The sequence below is a fragment of the Nyctibius grandis genome, chromosome 17 (assembly GCF_013368605.1).
Source record: "Nyctibius grandis isolate bNycGra1 chromosome 17, bNycGra1.pri, whole genome shotgun sequence".
NCBI lineage: Eukaryota > Metazoa > Chordata > Aves > Nyctibiiformes > Nyctibiidae > Nyctibius > Nyctibius grandis.
The window spans coordinates 4,373,771-4,399,959 of NC_090674.1; the positions used below are offsets into that span (position 1 = coordinate 4,373,771).

The 26,189-nt window shown below is 39.9% G+C and overlaps 1 protein-coding gene across 1 annotated transcript in view; it reads right to left on the reverse strand.

Annotated features, from left to right (window-relative positions):
• Window positions 1-26,189, reverse strand: part of PEX14 (peroxisomal biogenesis factor 14) — a 75,040-nt gene that overhangs the window by 8,758 nt on the left and 40,093 nt on the right. Inside the window, exons 4-6 of the mRNA XM_068414754.1 lie at window positions 9,466-9,588; window positions 2,493-2,578; window positions 7-109 (exon numbers count right to left, since the gene is read on the reverse strand). Coding sequence (XP_068270855.1) covers window positions 7-109; window positions 2,493-2,578; window positions 9,466-9,588 — 312 coding nt within the window. The remainder of the gene's footprint in view (window positions 1-6; window positions 110-2,492; window positions 2,579-9,465; window positions 9,589-26,189) is intronic.

The following is a 26,189-nucleotide window of genomic DNA, read 5'->3' on the forward strand; positions in this document are numbered from 1 at the left end:
CTTTACCTGTCTGTGTCACACTGCCACTCATCTCAGAAATGTTTGACTCAATCCTCTGAAGTTGTTTCCTGTCTTCTTTGCCTCCCATGATGAGAGGAAGCAGGTATTTCTGCATGGAGCACAGAAACTTTTAGGAAATAGGGATATGCAAAGCACCCTTTCTAATCTACCTGAAACATCCTCAAAGCCCACCACCCAAACCTCGGCCTTTATCACAGAGCCAGTGATCATTTATCCACACACCTGGCTGAGAAATTCCCTCTACGGTAGGTGTTGAAAGAAGCTGCAGAAGAGAACATATGAGTTCTGTGGTTACATTTCTGGGGGTGCTAAAAACCAGTTGCTAACTCCCTTTAAGGTTTCCTGGGACAGCTCTCAGTGCAGAGAAACATCCATCACATATAGGGGACAATTTCCGATCTTACACTCTCGAATGTGAGCACGCTGATGTGTCGCAACATTTGAGCTACATCTGTGAGGAAAGAAATGCAGAAGTGGGAAGAGGCGAAAGGCCCAGGAAAGGCCAGAGGAAGCCCAAGCCAGTGAATGAGAGGTATTATAAAATCTTCTGAACCTTGGCAGAGGAAGGGTTACGAGTCACAGAGGGAAAAGCAGAGATCTGGAGCACAGCGAAGAGAATGAAGGAACCAGGGCTAAAGGAAGTGAGAACCAAGCTCGTACAGGATGGGAGGCAGTTCAGTGACACTGTACAGAGCCATGAAATCTACCTCATTCTGCCCTGGCAGAGGATGGACTGGATCTGATAGGTCACAGCTCTCCTCTGACTACCATTGATCCTTCTGCAGCACCACTCCTACAAACTGAGTATGCACTTTAACAAGGGCACATCCAAGCATGGCAGGTGAAAAAAATGTGAGAGAAGGATGTGGAAACAGCCCCGACAGTGCCTATCAATTCTTTTTCATCCCAGCATTTGAGGCACGTACACCCACTATCAGGGCATACATACAGGATGGTTTCTGAGACAGAGCTGATATCCAAACGGACGGGTGGGACAGCCTTCTTTTACACTTAATAGCACTGGTTTAAGATTTCAGTGTTGCTGTACACAGCTCTCACCCTCACAAAGCACCTGTACACATACATGTTTACACTCGGACAGTCTGAAAAGCAAGTGGCTTTTGATGACGTTCATAAACAGTTCTCTCTTAATCTTCACAGAACACACACGGACAACTATTTTATCCTAGCATCCTGGCTTTCATATAAAAATCACTATTTGCAAACTCCCTGAAAATCCCATGAAGGGCAGAGGGAATCTATCAATCTCCAAAGATTTCCTACTCCTATAAAAGAATATGGGTCTCTGCTAGGCACACAATATGCCTTATGAAGTCTGGATAGACAGCAGAGCAAGATCTGTAAACAAAGAATACAGCTGTAGGATATATTAACAGCATCAGTGACATTATGCCAAAATATTTATGTAAATCATCAATATGTGTTAGATAGTGTCATTTAGTAACAGCAATGTGTTCAGGTCTGCAAGGCCCAGCAGCTGTTGTCTTAACATCTCTCTGGACATTTATCAGCCCCACCGTTCTTTGCAAGAATGAAAAGATCAGTAAGGTTGGCATCACTACTTTAATATAAAAACATAGGGACAACATATCTCAATAAAAAGCCATTCTCTTAAATCATGAACTTTACCTGCATAGATGGAACATGTTGGTTAATCTGGCCTCTCTCTCTTAGCCTGAGACCCAGAAAATTAATGATAGGACAGGATAAGAAAAGTAGTTTTAAACTAGAATGCCAACACTTCTATTTGTAAAATAGATTTTACTAAACAAGGCAGTAATTGTTAATTAAAGAAAAAACAAACATGAAAGCCATTGACCTCTCATTAAGTCTTCATCTCTCTCCCTTTTTCAAAAATAAAACACAACTTCTACTGGACTAAAGCTCTTCAACACTCTGTTGTGTTGACCTGAAGCACTTATGTCTTTCTATGTAGCCACGGAATATGATTGTTTACCAAAGACATTATCTAACGTCACTTAACAACAGTGCTGGAAAGCAAATCCAGAGTGAAAGAATGTGTTCAATTGGAGAAACATTGCACAAGAAATAAGAAGGGGCTGCTGTCTCTGCAATACACAAGCAACCACATGTTTGCTCTACCTTCTTCTAAGCACATTGGAGTAGAACTACAGGATGTATGGCAGACCTGGAAATTAGCACCTTCTTTTCAACGTGCTGATGGGTCAAAGAAGATTCTTTCCTTATACAATTAAAATGACCTTGTTTCTAGCAGTTTGAGATCCACTGCTAAAAACTAGTTTTGTTTGCTCGCCACTTTTTGACTCGCATTTTCATGTTAAGTGTCTACATTTCTCAAATATACCAATGGCAGTGCCAGTAAGAACAGAGACGCTTCACCAACTTGGAACTAACATGATCATTTGGACACAAGCAGCATAACATCATTCTCTCAAAGTACAGTGTAAGAGTAGTGAGGGAGATATTACCTTGTAGAGCTGGTGGAATCCAAAGGCAATTCCTGCCATTATGATAGCCAAAGCCCCATAGTCTCGCCATCTGGAGCTAGGTGGACCTAAAGGCCAAAATCAAGAAATAATCATAGTCAGAACTGCAGGTGACATATTCATACACCCATTTTATCAGAGAAAAGAGCAATGAATAATGCCAGTTCTGCTGTTTCTTAGCAGGCATAGATTTACTGAGCAGGGGGCATTAAGATGCTGGTAGTCCCTCAGGTACAGTGTGCAGGCTTCTGGCCCTAGGACATTGAAACATCTGTCTAGACCTCTAGCATTGACACTGGCCTTGCACGAGGTGTCAAAGGGAGATAAATCACAGCAGCAATTAAAAAAGGTCCATCAAGCTGTTCTGCCCTACCCTTTCCTTGCAGAAGGCACTCTGAACCCCACTGCGCTTTGCCTAGATAACTGTCTGTGGTGTTAGTGCTAGCTAAGGCTAACTCATTACTTGAATACCAATTGTTGTTCACTATCATAATTTTTGAAATTGGGGACAGAGCCAGAGACCCAGAAGAGTGCAGAAAAAAAGAAAGAAGGAAGTGTTTTGAGAAAGAAGATAAATCAGGGCAATAAATGGATTTACAAACACTGTGTCAGCAATTACAGACCATTTCAATAAGGAAGGATCCAGTGTCTTTCAAGCCTGAATTACGAATAGGAACCAAAGCACACATAAACAGCAGAGAGAAAATGTGCAATTAAATATCTTCAGAGAGAGTTACAGAAGTAAATAAAAGTTTGAGATATTTAACACACAATTCTACACAGAAGCTTAGAGACTCCACACAGCAAAGCAAAGATATGATATGCTCTGCCCCTTCAAGCAGAAGCAGAAGACACCTGTAGTTTTCCACCAGCTTTTTCCTTTCACCTCCCTCGCAGTTCCCTTAATGAATCTTGTACAGCCCCCAGTTTTCTTTAATAATAAAGAGGATGCAGAGTGATCTTTCCTAAAGTTCAGTGGCAGGATGTGGGCAGAACTGATGAGGTGAAGGCCAATGTACAGTCTCCAAACAGACAGATCCAAATCTACATGTGACCTACAATGTCTCAGAAACACATTCTGTTCTCCAGACTTTCAATTTAGGCTTTCAAGGGGAGGCTTAACTGGCTGAAATGGCTGGAAGCTTGTCTCCTTTCTGCTTTGCTCACCTATTGCCCTTTTTCCTGTTGCCGAGATCTTCTGCAGGCACTTCATTGCAACAGTTACTCCTAATCCCAGCCCTCAGGCTCTACAGACACCTACCGACTCAAATACTGGCACTCACAGCTTCTTACTACATTTTAGGACACAGCTCCTCAAATTATCCACTGGCTAGAAATGTGAACAAATTAAAGCAGCTCTGTCAGAACTGGTGAGTAGTGTCACCAGCAGTATTTTGGGTTGCTGCAGTTGCAGTTTTGGAGCTTAGGCACATGATCAAATTATCATAACTTTTTAACTTAATGAGTTAACACACGTCAGCTAAGCTGCAGTAACTGGCTGTGTACATGTCAGGATTTAAAATCATCTCTGGCTAATCTTGCTGCAAACCCCAGTCATTCAACCCACTTTCCCCTCCTTCCTCTGCTCCCACTGTCATTTCTGGTGTCTGAAGTCTCTCGGCTGTCCAAGTCTCTTCCCTGAACTTCTGACTAAAAATATCCTTCTGTGACAACACAACTCATTCCAGGCTGAACTGCCTATTGTAAAGGGTTAATTAATCTCAAAGGGTCTGTGGGTCTAATTGTGCCCTGTCCATGGCAGACCTTGACTGGCTGTCCCTAACTACCTCCCAGCTGCGGTGACCTCTGAGGAGAAAGGAGAGACACCCGTACAACCCTGTCCGCTTTGCCCTCTCACCTCACTCATCTCTCCCTCCATTCCTGTAATGCTTGAGCTAAGAACATTTTATTGCCCCCTGGTTTTCATTATTAATGAAAAGGGACCAGAATGATCTTTCCTAAAGTTCAGAGAGTCTATAAAGACAAGAAGCTGAAATGCCATTTTACTCGTTTTAGAGATGTGTGAAATAATTCTGTCTTGTGGCCAAAAAAAGTGAGGGGGGTGGAGAGGAAAAGTGAGTGAGTGAGGGATGCAGTAAAGGCTCTGCATTGACCACATCAACTTTACAATGTTATGAAGAATGTCACAGCTCTGCCTAAAATCCACATTCCATCTTCCTTTTTCTCTGCAATACTCTCATCTAAAACATGGGGTGGAGAGAGGGTTAGAAGTTTGTCAGTTGTAAGCTCAGGGCTCACACTGACTTCTTTGCATATCCTCAATTTCCCCACTTGTAGAACTGGAACAAAATTCAGAGAAAGTGAAAATGCACTAATAGCCCAGCTACACTTCAGTTTAGGCACTGGGGAAGTAACAAACCATTCTACATAAGAGACCGGCAAATGGAAAGGGGACATTTTCTCCAGCTCTCTGTCTTCTCTAAGTATATTTGATTTTCACAGCAGCGACCGTAAATTGCACTTCCAGAGTAAACACGTACTATTTTTAAGATCCCCATTCATCTCAGAATTAACTTCCCTGACATCAATTAATTAGGCCTTGTGCATCCAAGTACGGTCAGCCTCACTAGTATCCACATTTAAAACCGTAGAAACAGGCTGGAAGAGGTGATTTTCCAAAAGCAAACAGTGAACCCATGGAAAGGAGTTGGGGGAAAAAAGGAGTTTGGATTCTAGTTACCATTTTTAATCGTAAGAGAAAACAGTCCGTATTCTACAGCCTCCCACATTATGAAGACACAGGGGTGGGAGAAGAACATCCAAATGACAAGAAAAACAGTCACAGGAGCTGATTTTTAAGCAGGTGTAAAATCTGCACAAAACCCCATAAATGGAGACCGTAAATACCACGGGGAAGAACACAGACCGTACCTGGATGATAAGCATGCAGCTTTGCACACCTAGCTCAGAAACTCCCCTGAGTTTGCTTGTAATTACAGGGGTTAGAAAGGGAAAAAAAAATATAAACCCAATTAATCATTTAAATATTTAAAGTCAGATTTTTGTCCTCACTGCTGGATTAGTATATTTCATAACGCCACAGCAGACAGCCCTGGTTTTTTACTGGGGGTTCATTTTAGAGCATGTTTAAACTAGTCAGATTGAGTGATGCTTCCAGCAACTAATCGCATGTCAAATAAAAGATATTTTATGTAATAAATTACTGCTACAAGTAATTCAAATGTCATTTATCAGTTTTATTATCAGTCAGGCAAAGTCTTGTTTCTCTATATTAATCAAATTCAAGCTTTTTTTAAGCCTCTTTTTTTTTTTTTAAGCAGTTTTGACACCTCTTGGCAAAAGTACAAACTGGAGGGAAGGAATTACTCCTCCAGAACAGGAGGAGAAAATGCAGAGATAGTATTGAGCTAAAATACAGTGTCTAGAAATTTAACTTAATTCTTGTCTCTTCCTCCCAAAAGTTATTATGGTTTCTCTTAAACCAAACCCAGGGGGAGTTCGGCATACAAGAACTGTGCTACTCTGAAGGCTTACAAATATGCTTCTTTCTCATTAACTCTTAAAGAATAAGAAAGTACTTACATAGGTAACAGCTATTGCCAACAGAACATTAGAACATTAAGCAATACCTAGCAGTTCAATTCGTACAAAAGGAAGTATTTAAAAATTAGAACAGACTGAGTTGACAACAGCAGGAGATCAAGCAAGTAAAATCAAAAGGAGTGTGTAGGATTTCTTGCTCTGACTCACAAGAGTGGACATCTTATGCTGGAGTTGCTGGCAAGACCAGCTTGGCTGTTTGCTCCATTCCTGCTGAATCAGCTCTGGAGATGGTTCTGAGGCCATCCTGAACTTCTGTACTTGTAACCCACAGTTTTAACGTAATTTTTAAACATGAAGCAGCAACACCTTGTGGGGAGGGGAGACAGAGAAAAATTAGGTTTCTTAAGACACTAGCCACTGCTTTCAGGGCAGTACCTTCCTCAACTGTTTCTCCTTTTTGCTCTGTGAGGGGTAATTCTTTCTCTCTACTTTTGTGATTTTGTGTAGAGGTGTCAAAACTACTCAAAAAAACCTTGAAAAGAACCAAAAATATAAAACACAGAATGGGTCAGTCTTCAAGACCTAAACTCCAGCAAATCAGAGGCTGCTTCACAAGAAACTCAGATGTCTTCTTTGGGGAAGACAAATATAGCTCATAATCTTGTTCAATATAAGCTCTCCCAACATAAGTTGTTCCCATCAATGAGTCAGCTTAGAGATTCAGCAGTCTACCTATCTCGTTAGTCCTTTGGGGATACTTTTGAACTTCAAACCTTGCAGCATTCCAACACTAGTGTCATGAACACTCTGTAAGAAGATAAGCATAACAGATAGACAGAAAAAGTAGTAGTATCTGTCTTTCTCTGTACATGACAACTCCTGACAAATCTGTGAAAGATAAATTGACTTAGTAAACTATTACAGAAACAACTGTCCTGGAGCAGATTTGGACCAATTCAGAAATATTAATTACAGGATTAGCATCCAACTGATGAAATAACCTATAGCAAACAAGGCACCTTGAAAGAGCACTGAGCCACTGCACAGTCTTATCCATCAGCTCTAGAGAAATTCACATATTCTTTCTGCAGTTCTGATACCATGGAAAGCACTTAACAGGAAGACACAAAGACGGATCCATCATTAACAACACCAGTACTACACCAATCAAGGACTAGAATGGGGCACAGATGACATTTAATTAAAACAAATATTTTGGTCAAATGAATACCGTGTATACTTAGCTATTTATTCTTTTTATACATCCATTTAAATATTATGCTTAAATAGAAGGTCTACAAAGAATGGCTAGAGAGAGGAGGAATAACACCTAATGAACCTATTGTCACCATTTCCCCGATTTTGGGGGCTGCTAAAAAAGACTAGCTCAAAGGCACCAGCTTTTGGTTCAAATTATTTAAAAAGCACCAATCAGATCACAAAGCCAGAGCACCAGTTCACAATTATAACCCCTACAAAAGCTTTACTTTCGTGGTATTTTTATTCACCTTTGGTTTCTGAGCATTACAGAATGATACTTTTAGACTTCTCTTTGGAGTTGTTACTGGGAACATTTTGATGTTTAAATATTAGTTAAGATTCTTACCTAGCAAGAAGAAATTGGGAGCTGGTGCTTTGAGGAAAGCCAAAATAGTAAAAGGGAAAAAAACAAACAGTGATAAAGCTGCACGGGTTAACAATGCTGACAATGTGTTCCAGTTTGAACCTCCATACTTCTTTCCTGCCCTACCCATATTAGTGGAACACTATAAAGCAAAGGAAGATTAGCTCTTCCAATATTGGGTTGTGATATGAGTTAGCTGAATGAGCAACAGATACCACTAAGAGGGATCTGGCACTGTTTCTTCAGCAAGAGAGCAGATTTTGCTTTTCTGGCATTTTCTGTGAACTACAGCAGACAGTATTAGCCCAGGAGACAGAATTCAGTCCTGGAGTCCACCAGCACACCCAATACAACAGTCAGAAATATTCCAGTTCTGAGCCCAACTCCATCACAAATGTTTTGCTTCCCAAACTGTGCCAAACCAGAGTATTTAAAAACTCAGAAAGCATGTCTAGTCTCTAGCAATAGCAAAACTGTGCCATAAACTAAAAACCACAGCCCTGAGTGGACTGTTACATCAGCCAGTATCTGATCTAGAGCTGTTCAGGAGCAGTACCAAAATCCTATTCTTAATACTTGGCAGGTAAGTGAAGTGCTTTTCAAACTGCCAGACACACATGTGAGCTGAATAGCTCCTTTTGATGGATTTTTAATGGTGTGTACTTTGGTTTTTATTGTTTGGAGCTTAGATACTTTTTTGCGAGGTTTGTTTTAAAATGCAAATATATATGTAAATTTTGAGTCTACACAGATTATGTTGGGATTTTAAAAATTCTCTGAGAGTGTATTTTGTACACAATCATATCCACACAGCCTACACGGAATTTCGGCTGTCACTCCTCAGATTATTTAAAATCGAAGAGAGAAAGCTTGTTAAAATTAAGGATCCTTATTAACTCTTTATTATTATTATTTGTAACCTGATAGCACTCTTAAAACTCATTCATGCTCAGGGGTCCATTGATCCAGACATTAAACTCACACAGAAAGTCACAGACTAAGTCCTTAAGACCTTGTATTTTAGCTTGCTGTTCATGCTGAAAATATACCTCTTTCAAGCAACTGTTCAAGGCATTAAGTGTCAGAGTTCAAGGAGTGTCTAGATGATGCTCTTAGTCCTATGGTTTAGTTTTAGGTAGTCCTGCAAGGAGCAGGGAGTTGGACGCCATGATCCTTATGGGTCCCTTCCAACTCGAGATATTCCATGATTCTGTGAACTGATGGGTTGCCTGACAGGTCAGGAAAATAAGTCCTCTAACTAAAATATAAAACTTTACGACGATGTCCAACAGCTTACTGAACAGAGTCCACTGTTGCAATAACTGAAAATGTAACAGTGTTGCACTTTTACAGCATCTTCTATCCAACAGTCTATCAGCTCTATCACATATTAATGATCTAAATAGTAGAAAACTCTACTGATGAAAGGAAGCATGACCTTAAGCTTTAGAATGGAAGACCGAGTCCTGCGTTGACTAAACGCTTATTTCAAGTCCTTATAGTGGGTCAGAATCTAATTTGTATTGACTATACTCCTTCAGGTCAAGAGGTGTCATCGGCTAGTATGTATGATGTTTGTTTGTAGACAATGATCATTTGTATCGCACTTTCCTTGTGTAATATGATCTTGTCACTTGCATCAACAACTATGAAGTGCACTCAAAGTAACATTTGGTGTCCAATTCTGACAAAAAGTGTGGTATTAGTTGAATTGAAATCTAGGATCTGGCACAGAAATCTGCGAAATTGCTGCTGAAATCACTGCAGAAAGCAACAGGACCAGATGTTTTTCAAAGTGTTACTTACTATACACCACAGGGTGAGAGGGCTGAGTTGGCACCAGCTGTGTAGAAGGACCTGGGGACTGTGGCTCATCCGTGCTTGTACCCGATTGCTGGAAAGCCAGGTCAACTTCTTCATCTGTCAGGCCTGGGGGAGCAGAGGAAATGAAATCAGTTTAGCACCTTTACCCACTGGATGCACGCATAATTAAATTCTCAAGCCAGGCAGAACCCTTTCAAGCTGCAAAGAATTTTGGCACCGACTTGAGCAGTAATGCCTCCCCAATTTTGGATTCACTGGAATGTCTTCCTCTCTCTTTCTCTGTTGCAATTTAACCTTAAGCGACAGAATATTAGCCTCAACGCTGCTTCCAAATGTGGCTCATTCAATTTCCTTAATTTATCCTTGAGTTTATTGCTGCTTTTGAAGTAGCTTTCTATTGCAATTCTCCATTCTTCCCCCGAAAAAAAGATACCATCAACTGCAAATGTGGCTCATTTTAATCTGTAATGGTGTAAAAAAAAAAAAGAGGGGAAAAAACTAACAATAATGCATGAAAACAGACAGGGAAACAAAAAACTAATTATTGGGTTAGACGACTAATTAGTCTAGATCGTTTCCGAAGACGGGAATAATTTGCTTTATTTTATGACAAATGCAGAAATAAAAAGAAAAAATCAGGACTGACTGTGATTAGTATGAATGGAACACAGAATGTAAGGAGGAAATAAAACTATAACAAAACAGATCAAAACAAGGCCAAGCCCAAACTTTCAGCTTAGCATTGCCCCGGCCTATTGCTGCATGATTAGATTGCCCTAGGGCAGCCTGGTTTTTATTTCACGTGGAGCTGTAGTAACACTGCACACATGGTACATGTTGGTGCAGTCACTCCTGCCATCAGGAAATGCCAAGATGACCATCTGTAATTGGCCACAACATATGGAAAGGATTTGGCCAACAAGGGGGAAAAGAAAAGCAGCTAAAGGATTCACGATGACCAGCATCTGTGAAGAAGGAAGCACAGCTGGATTATTTTTTCCAACAGGAGAAAACATCCTCTGGAAGAAGAATTTAGTACTCAGATGGCAACCACGATGTGGGGCCTGGACAGCTGTGTATTATTTGTTATGTTATTCTGCACAGAAGCAGATACAAAGCCAGTGTCCCTGCTATGAGGAACATGTGAAGTGCTTCAGGACCTTTTACTATACATGCAGCATGTATGCAAAAACATTCAGAAAGGTTGGAAGTGAGAATATAGATTTAAGGAAAGAGATTTAGAAAAGAAGAGACAGACCACTTGATTCTCACACAGTTGTAGGGACTGAGCACAGTGAGGGAAATGGTATGAATATGACAGCAGTGGGAGAATAATGGGGGGATACTTTCTCTCCATCACTTCCACTCAAGATCCATGAAGTATTGCTAGTAGATGAAATTCCTGAACTTAATACTTTAAAACACTTTGCTCTTTAAGATTACAGGGAGATACAATATAGAAAATGGCCAGGCTTCCGGGCGTATTACCTAAGTTTCAAGAAATTTTTTCAGGATCTTAAACGTCCCTGCATACTGGGGGTCTAGACAGAATAATCGGTAGCACAAACAATATTGCCAGCAATAAATACACAAGTCTGTCTCAGAACTGTTATTTAATATCATAAAGCACTAACACAGTACCTCTGGTATTCAGAAGGCTTTATTAACAGATCTTTTCCTTATTCCTGCGAGTATGTGAGGTACCGTGAGTTCCTGTGAGATACTATTGTATCTACTCCACGGTGCAGATACTGATGCACAGAGAAGTTAGGCGATTTCTCTAACATAACAGAATATTGTCAGTGTCAGAAACAGTATCAGAAACCTTAAGTTCCTGATCTCTGGTCCTGCAATGTGACAAAATCACCCCTTTACTTGTATTTGATGCATGCCTCAAACAGCAAGGAACCAAAGCCACACATAACAGTATGGAATAAGATTTGCAGTGACAGTAATAAACGGCATATGAACACAACTCAGCCTACTGTTCTAGTCCCAAAAGCAATATTTATGGTGTCTAATCCATGTTAAAAAGCAAACTCCAAATCAGAAAGAAGCTGTTTTAACCAGCTCCTAATTATCCAAGGTAGGAGAAAGCACGAACAGATGCCAACACTGCAGATCACTAGCAACTATGGAATTTCATGAAGATGGAGACAACATTAGCTGCTGGCAGCAAATGTGCCTCCCACTAGAATAGGGCATTTTGTTCTATTTTCACACAAAGACAGCAAATCTGATAATATTTAACACTTAGAAATGTACAGAAGTTATGGAGGATCCTTACTTCATTCTACAAAAGGAGTAGGAAACAATGCTTACCGTTTCCCAACCATACTGCTCCTTCGATTCTCATCCTGTTTGGGAAAAAATCCTAAAATCTTTTGCAAATAAAACGCACTTGTAGGATTATTCCGGTCTTGCCAACTAGGTACACTCAAGTATCACTGTTTCCATTAAAACCCTGCTGTATTGTGAAGAAAAAGCTGATGTAAGTGACAGAATGATGGGAAACCTTTCACATTTGAGTTCCTGGTTTGAATCCTGTGCAAAGCAGTGCAAATTAAAATAGGTATTACTTCCCTGGACCATTCTGGTGCCTTGTGAAGTGGTCTTGTTCATGGTACTAGTGGCATTATACAAAAGAACATCACAGCTACATCCCTTCTTAATTATCAGAGGAAAAGACTGGGAGTGCCATCACCTTGGAACACCTCCTTTTTATTCATCTGAACAAGATGTTTTTAAGACCCTGTCATCTTGGCCTCCAAGCATCAAGGGAATAATCTCCTGGAGCTGATTCCTTAAGCATATATATGGAGTAAGTCTGCACTGCAACTAGTCATCTGAGGATTCAAAAATACACCTGTCTTCATGGTTGTCATTTCTCACACACACTAACAAAAATGTAGAAGATATTCTAAGACTGTCCTCAGGCAATTATAACTAACTCATCAAAATTCCCTTTGGACTGAATTTTTTTCAGATTCACCACCTACACACATGTATGCCCAGAGGATGAGTCTTCCAAGCCCCAAATTATTCAACCTCGATATATTAATTACATAGAAAAGTAGGAATTTCTAAACCAGATCAAAGTGTCATCTGTTCTGATATCTCGCCCTGCTTTATTTTATCACAGCCCTTCTATCACTGCATTATATAAAAAAGTATCCGTGGTCCATTCATTGTTCTAATCTAGCAGGAAGCTGGTAGCCCAAAAATAATACCACTTCCCTTGGATGCAAAAGCAGGGCCGCGAAAATTGGAGCTTTGTGTCTAATATAACTCTCAAATAAGTATGTCAAGAAAATCACCTCAGTTTAACAGAAGAATTGCTTTAAATCCACATTCTCAACACCTAGGAAAACAAACATTTTAGTTCTCCTGGAGTTTCAGCAAGATCAAGACCATGCAGAATGCAAAAGGTTAAAAGGAACAATAAAGGAAACTGCCAATTGTAAGTGAATTATATTTGGCTTTGAAAGCAGAGCCACGGCTATATTATAAAAGGCATCTCTTTGCGTTGTTTACCATCACCCTGACTAATGCAGACCTTTTTTTTTGTTTTAAATAATCTCATGCAAATTAGACACACACTTCCTTCCAGTTGATTGCTATCTGCAAGGAATAATCTAACCGCAGAGGGTACTGAGCAAGGACTGAGCTGCGGAGAAGGATGCAAGGAAACTGTCTTCATAGCCCTACAGAATGCAAACCTATTCCCTTCCCCCAACCATCCATTCCATTCCTCTACAGCACCACAGCCATTGCAAAGAATTAGTCGTAATTTTCACAAAGCCTTAAAATTTCCTTTTCAGACTGCAGGGTGTTAATTTGAATAATCCAGCACCCATGATTGTTTTGCACTCAAAGGTTCTTGCTGACCCTCTTTTGTGATTGTCACTGCTGTCAATCAGTTTTCAGGGATCACTCAGCCTCTGTAAATTGTAGTCAAACACAGAATCAGAGCAAGTCAGAGAATAAAATGGGTTGTCACAAACATTTCTTGGTGCCTGCACCTTGGGTATTGTATAAAAAGTTCCTTTCCCCAAGAACTTTTAAGCCTTGACTGTCTGTTTAGGCCTTTTTATAGTATCTACTACTATTTAATATAAGGACGTCATGTACATCAAAATACTGTTCCTGTTATGACTGCTCTGAAGTAGAGGAGTACTTAGAGGAGAACTGTTATCCATATTTTAGAGATGAGGAAGAAATGAGACATACAGATATGAGAAGTGCTCCAAGGTCAGAACTGAACCTCTGACAGTCGGAAAATAAAACTCAGGAGATGTGAGTCCCAGTCTGTTGCTTTACCATAAATCCATTCTTCTCTATTTTCTGGATGAAACACAGTAGCAATAATTGCAATGCAAAACCCTTGCATGAGCTTAACTAGATGAGCCACTAAGTTTTTTCTTTTCCTTCTCTGATACAGGCTCTGATGTAGGCTCTGACATTTCAGAGGCAACCCTTTTTCCCATCCCATCCTATCTTTTTTTTCATTATATTCCTCCTTGCATTGCTCAATCCAGTAATTCATGCAAGATTTTCACAACCTGAAGGCAACATTAGTTTTAGTGAGAAAACTTCTGGTTAGGAAGAAATTAAAAACTCTGCCGTAATAGGGAAGGGTGGTGGAAAGAACTAAGTTCCTTTTGTGGGTTTCCACCGCCAGTTTTATTACCACTCTGACAGACCACCCTGGAGCAACCATCACACCTAACCTTTTGCAGGGACAAAAGGCAGGGGAGGGGTGCAGGGTGGTATCTGTTCTTGTTTTCCTCACACATGCACACACTTTCTATTAAGAAAAAAACAAAACAGAACTGGACAACTTGTTTAGCTACAACAACCTCTATGATTACCCGAAGTTAGTGCATGGTATCGTATGACTAAAAGGAAGATCTACTGGTAGACACCCTGAAATGACATTACATTTGAGTTCCTGGAAGCCACTGAGTCAACTCTGCTCAGAAAGAATATGGCCACATTTTAAAAGAATCATCATAAAAACCTTCTGGGATCTGATCCAGATTAATGATTCCACCTGTTCAGTCAGTTACACACAGTGCTGGGTGATTCTTTTATCAAATATTTGTCCTAGATCCTACTCGGTGCTTACTTGAACACATTTCAACAAGGTCAAAAAGGCATAGTCTCCACATCAATTTTCTTCCACACATCTTGGGTCACGGGGCATTCAGGAGGCCGAGCCCAACCCGGCATTTTAACAAAACCTAAGGTCTCAGAAACAAGACTCTGATATTTTTACCCGTCATTTACATTAAGACACTGTATTTGAACGTAAACATCCTGCTGCTGCACTTCCAGCTCAAACTTTGTGTAAAGGAACCCACACATCAAAGGGAAACTGACTGGTCTGAACTGTCGGGCCAAAAAAACGCAGAAATAAAAGTAATTTGAAGTTACTGAAAGAGCTTTGAATTCTTACAGCTTTATTAATGTAGGAGACTTAATTACGCAATTGCAATCTTTAAGAAACAGGATATACTTTACCCCATCAGGGTGACTGAGCAGCATTCAGAGCTATAAAGGTGCTCAGCTGCACGGCACTGACAGTGCAATGCTAAGAATTACAGTGAGCCCAGCAGGAAGGAAAAGGTTAAAATAAAAAGTATTTTGGCATAACAAATAAAAATAAATAAATAAATAGATCTGGCAGCAGTTTCTCTTCCTGGCCAAGCTTTTTGGAGTCTATAATAAAATCAAGTGTAATGGAGGAGAGAAGGGCAATGTCAGAGGGTGAGGGTTTGGGAGAAAGGTTGTTAAGTATCTCCCTCTCCTCAGCTGTGTTTACTCCATTTACAGGACCCCAGGTGACTGATAGACAGACAAAAGAAAAGCAAGCAGATAGTAACCCCCCTCTGGGAGCATCAGTAAAGGGGAGGACTCCTGACATCATCCAGAGCCCCAAACTCTCCTTAGCCACTTGTAATTAAAAAGACAGAGCAAGATATGCAAACCAGAGAAAAAGTAAAAGAGGATTTTTTTTTATTTATTATTAACATTTTGTTGGAACAGTAGAGTGCAATAAGGACTCTCAGAGCCGTTAAAAGTCGTTGGGTGACCTGCAGACCCCTATTTCCCAGAGCCTTGTATAAAATTGAATTTTTTAAACATAAATTACACGTAATGACGACACTGTAAAAACTAACAGTAATGGAAAGCTGTGCTGTATTTCATTAGCCTGTATTATTCCGTGCCACCTGATCCAGCCGGGCCTTGTTTATGAGTTAGTGTGTTAGCAGATGCCGATGGAAGCATTTGCTTCGACCTTGCTCTTCTCATTGGGGCATGAAATTACGACGGCAGCACCTTGATATTACAGCCATAAATACAGTAAACTGCAAATTTAAGCCAACGGCTCCTATTGTCTCTGAACATAAAGCTGATCGGTATTTATTTAAAAGGAGAACGAAAAAAAATATTATATATCACCTTGTTTATGGTTCCAGTACCCCCCCTTCCCCTAATCTGCCTTATTCACTTGGTTAAATACTAAACAAACAAACTAAATCCTCCCTATTTTCTACTGATTAAATATTCTTATGAAATGAGTATTGTCTTCAGAAAACTGGATCAAAGTATTTTCACTCTGAGTAAGAAAGGGCGAGCTACTTGCTTAGCATGTCTTGGAATGGAAAAAACAGGAACAAGTACTACAACTTTTCTTCTTAGTTTTCTGTCGATGAGAAGTTCAAAATATAAAATGACAAAGTTGCTTCTGGTCACTCATTCATGTCTGTGTGTAACATATATGCGTATGCACATGAGAGAGAGAAAGAGAATTATGTTTTATTCCAGTTGTTTTCTATTTAAAAGTATCTCCCTTGTTAATACTATTTCAAAACGAGGAAAGGTATAGGAAAAAGGATTGCAGTAGGATTAATGGGAGGGGAAAAAAATGCGTAGGATTCCTTCTCTGAGGCAGCAGACAGCAGGGAGAGTGCCTCATTCTCCTATGGGCATTTTGGGTAAATGCCCCCGTTCACTGACAACATACCCACTAACATTTATTAGGGGGGAAAAAATCAAACACAAAGGCAAAAGGACATTGTAATATCACAAAGCATATCACAGCATAAATCATAGCATTATAAGTCAGTGCAAAATGTATTTCACTGGTAGTTTCAAGGCAGGGAAAATACAGTTTCACTTGTAGTAAGAGAGGTCAGGTCTTCCTCCTCTCCTGTAAAGTAAGCTCCTTGCTTATATGAAGTATGTTATCTCTGTTCCATATAGAAAAAAAGGAAGGGATACCTTAAGTAAAAGCTCTCAATACTAAGCTATATATTTCACGGGCCAAAGCACTAAGAGGAGAATACGGGGAACAACATGCAGGACAGAGTGGCTGGATAACAGGACTCGGACTCGGGATTCTGAAATGCAGAAGTCCTATCAGATGCAGTGCTATCACAGCCTTAACAGGATTTGGACACCTCATTTTTGAATTAAGCTACAACAAATCTTGGGGCAGCAGACACCATAATTCAACAGGCTCATGGTGATCGTTCCTGATCCTTACTACTTGTATTATAATACTCCTTAGAGACCCCAAAAGGCATCCACTGTGCACGTATTGTGCCAGGTACTGTGCAGAAACAGAGGAGAAGGCAGTCAGACCCAAAGCGTTCAACAGTCTATGTGAAGGAAAGACAGGTTGGAAAGAAAAACACTGCACACACAAATGAAGTAACTTACCCAGAGTACACACCAGGTTTACGAAATTTCCTTTCTATTAAATTGGGAACTACAACAAAAAACGTTCTATAAAGGCGAAAAGATACTAATTTCTTCTACAAGTTCATTTCCAGAAGTAGAACAGTTTGGTACACGGCACTTCAAAAACCTAGAAACTAAACTTCATTACCAAAACTTACCACAAATTTTAAAAACAGCAGTATCAGAAAAATGTTTGTGTTTCAGATCCATTTACTTGTGTGAAAGAAAAAGATTCTGTTAAGCAGCTTGTTGAGCAATAGTAACAAAATGATTGGCCTTTGGCTACTCTTTGATCTGTGATAATATCTTTAGGAGCTTCTAAGGAGAAAGCCAGAGGTTGTCTTAAATTCGGGTAAGGTAAAACACTGGCACTATGGGAGGTTTGGTTTTGATCTACCTTCAGAACTCCAATTTTAAACTGCGTTTCCAACAACTTGACCCAGCAAGTCACAAAAATGCCGGCACTGCAGCTGAAGGAGCTGGCCTGGAGGATCTGCAGTCAACCAGCCATCTGTGACTCCACCACCTCCTTTGTTATTGCAGCAAGGAATAACCAGGCCTTTCACAGGTATGGGCCTGAAGACAGTCTGTGTTAGATTTGACCTAGCAGACTGGCCCTAATGTGGAGTAACTCCAGATTAGAAGTCACTGTTGATCGGTTATTACTGAACTAGGCTGGCCTGCAATTCTAGAACCAGACTCTCTCCCCAACTCTGCATTCAAAAGAAAGGAATTGTGTAAAAGAACAGCAATTTCAAGCCATTGTAAGGAATTCTTTAACCAGATTTGTCAGAATATCTGAAGGATGACTTATTTTTATATCTAAGAATGAGAAAGTCTGTCCTGATGCACCATTCCCCGTTCCTTATATTACTCTGGAATTACTGATTGCCCCAAACACACTAACATGAGCATCTGGGTATTTTCTACATTAGACAACACCCATCAGGGAGCAGCCTCTGCAGACTAAGATTAACTGCAATGTGAAGAGCAACTTGCCTCAATGTTATTTCTTCTTTTACTTTCAAAACTTTAAACTTTAGAAAGGAACAAAACAAACCCAGTAGAGCAGCCTTATCACATGAAAAATCGTATAAAGTGTACACTAAATGAACTTTCAGGGTTTGGAGAACGCACAGAACGGAACACGGAGAACTGTAGCTACAGCTGCATGTTTCTAAGAAAACGCAAAACCACATGGAAGTAGGTATGGAAAAAATATATGGAAATGTAAAGAAACTAACACTGGGTGAGGAGCCATGAACACAGGAGTCTCAGTCCTTTTTCTGACAGGTATTTTCTCACAACATTATAGCGCGTCTTTACTCCTCTAACCCAGTTTCTATGAAGTGGAATCAGCGTTAGACACCTAGGAGTCAGGTACCATTGCACTGAGAAGATAAGCTCAATTAAGAAAAATACACCTAAATACTACATATTTGATTATTACGGTATAAATGTTTCAGGTAAATCTGGTTTGCACTTCTCCCAGAAAGACAGAGACGCTAACGCACTTATAAAAAGACATGTCAGCAAGTATTCATTACAGATTATAAATCACCCTTGTTCTTCTTTCTTTTGTTTTAGAGAAATTTTTTTACATACCATTAAAATATTGTTTGCTGAATGCTACTACAAAGGTAGCCACCTGTAAAATTAAAGGCTGATGCTGCCAATAACAGTGTTGAAATACCTTCTGTTTAAAAGGCAAACCTACTTTGTAATTTTTAACACAACTGTATAAATATTTCTCCACCCACCCTTCACAATTTTGTTGGTTACATCGCGTCTATTTAGACAATAACCATCTATGTCATCACACAGGATGTTAATCTTGGGTGGAGAAGAAAGAAACAATAGCAAATGAACTTTTAAGAAACCAAGATTACACATTCAAGCAGGGTCCTTCATGATAAAAGAAGAGCGAAGACAAAAAACATTAGGGGACAAGTCAACAAAACAGCCAAAGTTTTAAAAGATCATTTTTCACCTTTTAGTTTGTTTATTGTTATTTTTTTCTCCCCATGTGCCTTCAACAGCTCTTCAGAGTTCCCAAGAAAATTAAAGGAGTCTGGATTAAACACCCAAAGGACGACTAATGCTAACAATACTAAAAATAACGAGGTTAAGTGGTGGAAAAACTATGGTGACCACACACGGAGAACTGGAGTGGTAAGGTAGAAAAGGAGTTTCATCATTGCCCCCTCAGGACATGCACAGAACATACTAACTGCTGCTAGTTCTCCAGGGTTCCGATTACCATGCCAAACACACCTCCAGAGTTTCCTTATTAGTATAATAAAAAGCCTCTACACATTTGGGTTCTATTCCCAGCCTTGCTATTGACCTTGTGTAGGTCATTTATCCTCCATCTGCCTCAGTTTCTACATCTGTAAAACAGGACTAACGTTACACAATATCCTTTGTAAAACGTTGGAGACTGACACTGACAATTATCATGTACAAAGACTGACAGTTTTGAGAATCTATACATACATTATATGCATTTGAGCTCTGTAAGGCATTTGCAACAAATAATTCATTCAAGTAACAAGTTTGGCCTTTTTTTTGTGTTTGTAGCTCATCTTTGGAAATACTTCCAGATTTGTAACTCTCACCAAACTACACAAGGACTCAAATTCATGCTTTGCTTTGACTGGGTGCTAAAATACGTAGCATCTCTCTGGTCTCCTTTCGGGCAAGTGTTGCCCTCAAAATCCAGCCACTGGGGTTGAATGTTCAAACTGGAAATACCAAAATACCTATTTTTTTAACACTGTCTGTTGTCTTCTAGTGCCTCAAGAAAGTTCCAGCCCAGGAGTTAAAACAGGAGTGGCTACACACAATTCACACAGAAACTGGAGTGAAGATTAAGAAACATTTATGGGCATGTTCCTGCAACATAACACAAGTCAGATCAGTAGGTGAGGCAGCTGAAGCAGCTGAAAAACTTGCTACTAGTATCAATTCATACTGCATGAGGATAGCTCTTGGAGTTCCAGGACTAGGAAATATCCCCTAAACAAAGGAATCACCTCACAAATAAAAAGGGAGTGAATAAAAATGGGAAGATATTCCCTTCCGGGCACTACATAAGAATGTGTCTCCTTTCCACGGTGCCAAAAGCCCAATTGACACCACTGTACAGGGGCACCCAAAGAGCTTTTCACAGAGTCGCGGTCAACGATGAAGGGCCAAGGACGCACTTGGCAGATCGCTCTCTCTCCACTCAATTTTGCACAATACAGTCTTGAAGCACAGGAATCATGCCAGGCACAGACAGAACACTCTTGTAGGGGAAGCAACTGTTTGATGTGCCGTTTAAGGGGCAGACGTCTGAGCAGCAGCTTCATCCTTGGTCCCCCAGGGATGACAGCCCGAGTGCCAAGTCCAACGACCAGACAGAACAACTTACCCTTTACAGTCACCGCAGTAGATGAAGTTCACCAAAAGGACTCGGATTCTTTTCCTCCCTGGTTTTCTCTTACTGCTACTCCTGTCTGTCTCAGGTGGCCTAGCGTGAAAAAAGCTCTCCTTTTATGCTGCAGTATCTGGGACCAGGCGAGGCCCTGACTCTGCAGATAACCTAACAAATGGGCAAGAGCAGCTTGTGTTCCTATTGACAGTGCACGTGCTAGTAAATACCAACCTCCAGGGTATTCTCAGTAAACACACAGCCATCCCTAGCTTCTAAGATACACACACACGCGCAAGCACTTGCTTTACCCGACACTGAACTCACACCTCACAAACAAATTATTTAACTACTCTATCCCCCAAGGAAGACAGTGATCATTTCAAATGCAGCTCCCTGCTCGTCTCTCACATACACGCAACGGCCTGATAGGTTAAATGCTGCCATTTAATTACAGTAATGGAAGCTGCTATTTTTTGGTTCCCTTGAATCCTCTCTCGCTCTCTTTTTTAAACACATACACATGACATAAAGTCATCTTTTAAACATGTATTTTATATTTCCGAGTTTAACAGCTGCATTCCTCTGGTTACTTGAAGAGCAGGAGCAGTAATATTCTGATATTCTTCCCTGTACCTCTGAGCAACTAGCCTTTTAAATGCCACATGAAAAGGAAGGCAGGTTGGGGGAGATGCTGTAAGAAGGGATAAATGCTAACACTGCAGGGGCCAATCTGCCCCTTCATTTACTTAGATGCTGTGTGTTGATTTTATTGAATAAAACTAGCTTAACCTCCTCCACCCCTCCCCAAAGCAGCTGGGGCCTGGAGAGGATAAACATGAAAATGCTTTGAGTAATTTTACTTAAAATGCTATAAACACCAGTACAGCACACTGCCAGTGTGCCACAGTATCGTTATATTTTTATATATATGACTGGGAGTCAGAATTATCTCAGACCTAACTGTTCTTAATATATCTGACTCAGTTTCCCCATCTAAAATGGGGATGGTCTTTCCTCTGTTTCCCACTGAAATTTGGAGTTTGCAAACTGTTTGGAGAATGTAAAGGTCTAATCAAGAAGAGGAAAAGTAATCAGTAGAACATTAAATTAATCTTATAATCTTGCCATTCCACAAAAGGTGTCACAAGCTTAGTCAGTTAATATATGTAGAGTACTTTGAATATGCAAAGTGGTACAGAAATATGGGATATAGGTTTGTGAAATTCTTGAGCATGCTGCAAAACACTTTTTTTTTTTCTCAAGTGAATTCAGGAAGGGGGCTGTAGGTGGCCAAAGGCTAGAGGGTTTTATGGTTCGTTATTATTGAAGGAGGACACGTAACACAGTATTACATGAGTAGCACAATAACTACTTGTGGATTTTACATTTCTTATTGTGTGGCAATTAGAAAAATCCAGAAGCAAAGGATAAGTACTTCCAAGTCAAAATAAATTCTTAACCTATGCTAAGGCCACAACACTCCTAGAAAAATACCCATATTACACCTGTCCTCAGCTTTATTTGTCCTCTAAATGTGAAAAGCTTATTTATTTGTTCTGTGGCAGTTGGCTCACAGTCAGCCAACCATCCATGCAGGGATATTGCCCATCTTCATTCTCTGGTATGGATATCCACTGGTATCTCTTAAGGATGGAATCTTAAAAGGTGAGGCAAGGCAGAGACAAAGACAAATTTAATTTTATCACCATAAAAAGGGACATTTCCACATGGGCAGCAAGGACATGAATATCATGTGTATGCGGGGGCGGGGGGGATTATAAACGCATTTTTGGCGAAATTCAATAAAGCTGATTCCACTGCATAAGGTCAGCAATTTACTTTTAAAAAATGATATGATTGCAACTTTTAATATAACCCATGTATTTGCTGCAAGATGCTCTAGAAGATTGTGTAATGTAACCACCCGACCTCTCCACAGGAGCAGAGATCACCCCATTTACCCTTTATTGTCTTGCTAAAAGCAATGCACATTTGCACAGTATGACAAAGTCAACAGCTTTTACTTCAGAGAGCCTCAGATTTCATCGAGAATGAATTCTCTGCTCTCCTCCTAGGGGAGTGGAGTCTCCCCTGGCATAGGTTCCATCAGAAAAAATAAGAAAGAATGAACCAAAGACTAAATTCCCCTTTTAGCCAAGGAAAGAATAATTGCACTCCAGATTAAAATTAAGAGGGAACAGTGTGTAGCAGAAGAGCAAATAGTAGGATTTCATGTTCACGGGCACCCAAGACGTAGTTTTAAACAGGGTAGAAATGTTGTCTAAGAGAACCTAGAGACTTATCTCATACAGGAACTTATTTTATCTCTCCTAGCAGGAAAGTATCATTACTTCTGAGATGGGTTTCAGCAGAAGAGCAACACAGATTATCCTAATTACACTCCTTGTTTTAGCCCCAAGAGAGAAGGCCGTCTCTTTAGACTCAGAATACCAGGTTCATTCACAGAGCAGATCAGGAACTGAATTCCTTTACTTGCTCCAGGAAGACCGTGGGGAAACCCTGGGCTGGATGACCATGAAGAGCAAATTCCTGCTATCACAAAAATATTTTTATACAAACGTACATAGATTTCTTCAACTGTCTCAAGGCGAAGCTTGCTTCAAAGGTCAAAGCTGCAGGGCTGGATTAGGATTGCACGCAATCTGCCTGAGCCTTGACATTCTGACATTCTAAAGTTTGCAGCTCTCCCCTCCCATACGCAGCTGACGGAAGTAACTTCTCAACCTCCCTGCAAGTGTGGCTTTTACTGCAGCAAGCAACTTCAAAAATCACATGCTGCAGCACCAAGAACTCCGAAACAAGCATATCAAAGCAGTTTATAAACAGAGCTAACATAAATCTTGCTAAATCAATAATGCAAAAGTGGTAATTAACCCCATTTTACAGATGGGCAAGCTGAGAACAAGTAACTTGCCCAAAGCCAAGCAAGCAGTCGTATCTCAGATCTCCAACGCCTGCTCTTACATTGTAACTACAGAAGTGACTTTCTTTTGGCACTCTGCATTTACTTTCACTTGAAAACATGATAAATAAATTATTAAATTTACAAGTCAGACTTAGGGTCTGGGTCTTTTCTGCCCATCGCTAAGGCTAACAATTTCAAGACTCAGAATATAACTGACTATTTTAGCATTGTCTTCTAGAACAGACTTCAACTCACTGCGCTGTAATCATATTGGTTTTTCAATGCTACCAGGAATGAAAATATTATTTTGACAGTAAACAAGGCAGATATGACTCAAAAGACACTCAGTGAGCAAGAGGAGTTAATTTTGCAAAGCCATTTTTAACGGCTCTTTTACATTACATAGTTATTGTCAGATAGCCAAGTGGAGAGACATCATTAAACCCATGACATTCCAATTATTTGTTAAAATTAAGCTCACAACCAATATTTTGTAGCATATACAACTTCCTGGGCACCAAACCGGTCTGTTCCAATTATCAATAATTTTCAAGGTACAAAAACATGTCAAAGGTGATTCTGGACTCTTCACTGAAATCGTGAGGGATTTCTGTGACCCAATAGAAACAGGAGATGTAGCAGACTCTTCACCCAATATACTCTAAAAGAATCACCTCTCTTGTTCTGTTGAGTATAGATCTAAATGGTTCAAGATCACTGTAGGTTGAGCCTGAAGTGAGAGAGGAAGGATATTACCACTAATGTGACTTGTATCCTCTGTTATAGAACACATATACAGGCATTTAGAGGATGGGAAATTTGAGAGTCGCTCCCTCAATGCCTTCTTCACAACATCATTAAACATCAAAGGGTGCCTCTTGTGATGCACCTTCGCAATACTTCACACAGAGAAAGTCATTGAGATTTTCATGTTTTTAATATTAAATAGCAGAGCTTGTATCAAAGCCCTTTAAAATAATCTTGCTTAAACCAATACACTGTGAAGATCAGTAGGCCCTAAGTTTTCAATTACTTTTTTTTTTCTGCTCCCTTTAAACAGTAGGACTCTTTCCTTCATGTTCAGCAACATACGAACTGAGTTCAGAGCCAGGAGTCTAGAGTATTCAAGCCAAACGTGCAAGTACAAAACACTGCAAGATGACAAGCTTGTTGGAGCTATTCAGTAACAACGATGATGTATTTTCCTACTAGTGAAAAGCACTTCTATGAAAGGACTCTTTAGTTCCAAGTAGAGCTCACCAACAAACTTCTGGACCTTAATACAGAAAGTATTTCTTCAAAAAACCCCAAAATGTTCTGGAGAAAAAAGAAATTATTTCATAACAATTCAAAAACCATTTTTCCAAATATTTTCACCGGAACATTATGGTACATATATGATTCTATCAATCTCTTTTATTATCAGTTACAGTATTAAAGATTCCAGTCTAACCAATACAGAGTGATCTGACAGGTCTGTAATATTTCTTTTTTTAAAAAAAACTCTGCAATTTTAAATATTAATCCCTATTTAATATAAAAACAAATTTCCAAATCTCAGAATTTCCAGTGAGACAGAAATGTATGGTTCAACCTAGTTTCTAGATACCATTGAGCTATAAAACCCAATTGTTATAAAACAAATGTACACTGAGTACAATGTTATTCTAAAATAACAAACTCACTTGTAAGTAACTGTAGTTTCTATCAAACACACAGACACTTTCCTTAACCCTCTGGCTATTATAAACATTAAAAGGCAGCAGACAGAAAGGATTGCCTTCCTTTGTACACTGCATCACACAGCTAGTTATGCCTAAACTAATGTCAGGTGGTTTTCTGCCCTCTCTTGAATCACTAGTGACTGGGACAAGAGTCAAAGATGAGATATGAACTGATTTCTCCATGTGGATAAGGACTAAATAGATTACTTTTTCCAACCTTCCTTCCAAATCTTGAGAAATGATAGTGAAGGCTTTCTATCAACTATAAAGATTTTATTCCCAAAACCCTGACAACTCCAAAGAACAGCCGTATCTGATTCCCCAGGATGTCCTAAGGTTGATCAGTTTATCACATTTTGTTACCACTGTTGCTGCAGGTCTCTTCTTGCCAAAGGAGCCAAGAAAATCTGTAAAGTTCATGACAAGTTCAGATAACACAAACAGTGGTAAAATTGATGAGGGAAAAGAGTCAGCATGATGAATAGTCTGGTACTGAACAGCAAGTGACAGCTATGCAGACAGAAGACTGGCAGGACAGGGAGACATCTCCTTCACAGCAGATGAATAGAGATTCTCAATCATTTTCAGGAAGAAAAAAGAAGGCAACTAATACAAAATACAGAACTGTGGATCGAATTTCTGGATCATGAGCACATCTATTCATGTGGATTATGAGACTCCAGCAGTGAAAATCTTCCCTGCTTGTCGAACGTTATCAGCACTGGGAAAACATAGCAGAGTGCCAAAACCAGATGTGACTGCCGATAATGCTGACTCAGATAGGAGCTGCTGTGACTTTGTTAGCCATGAAGGCATTTGTTCTCTCACTCTTCATTGTTCAGGTCACTAATAAGTTCCTTGGGAGACAACCAGATTTCCCCACTTATGC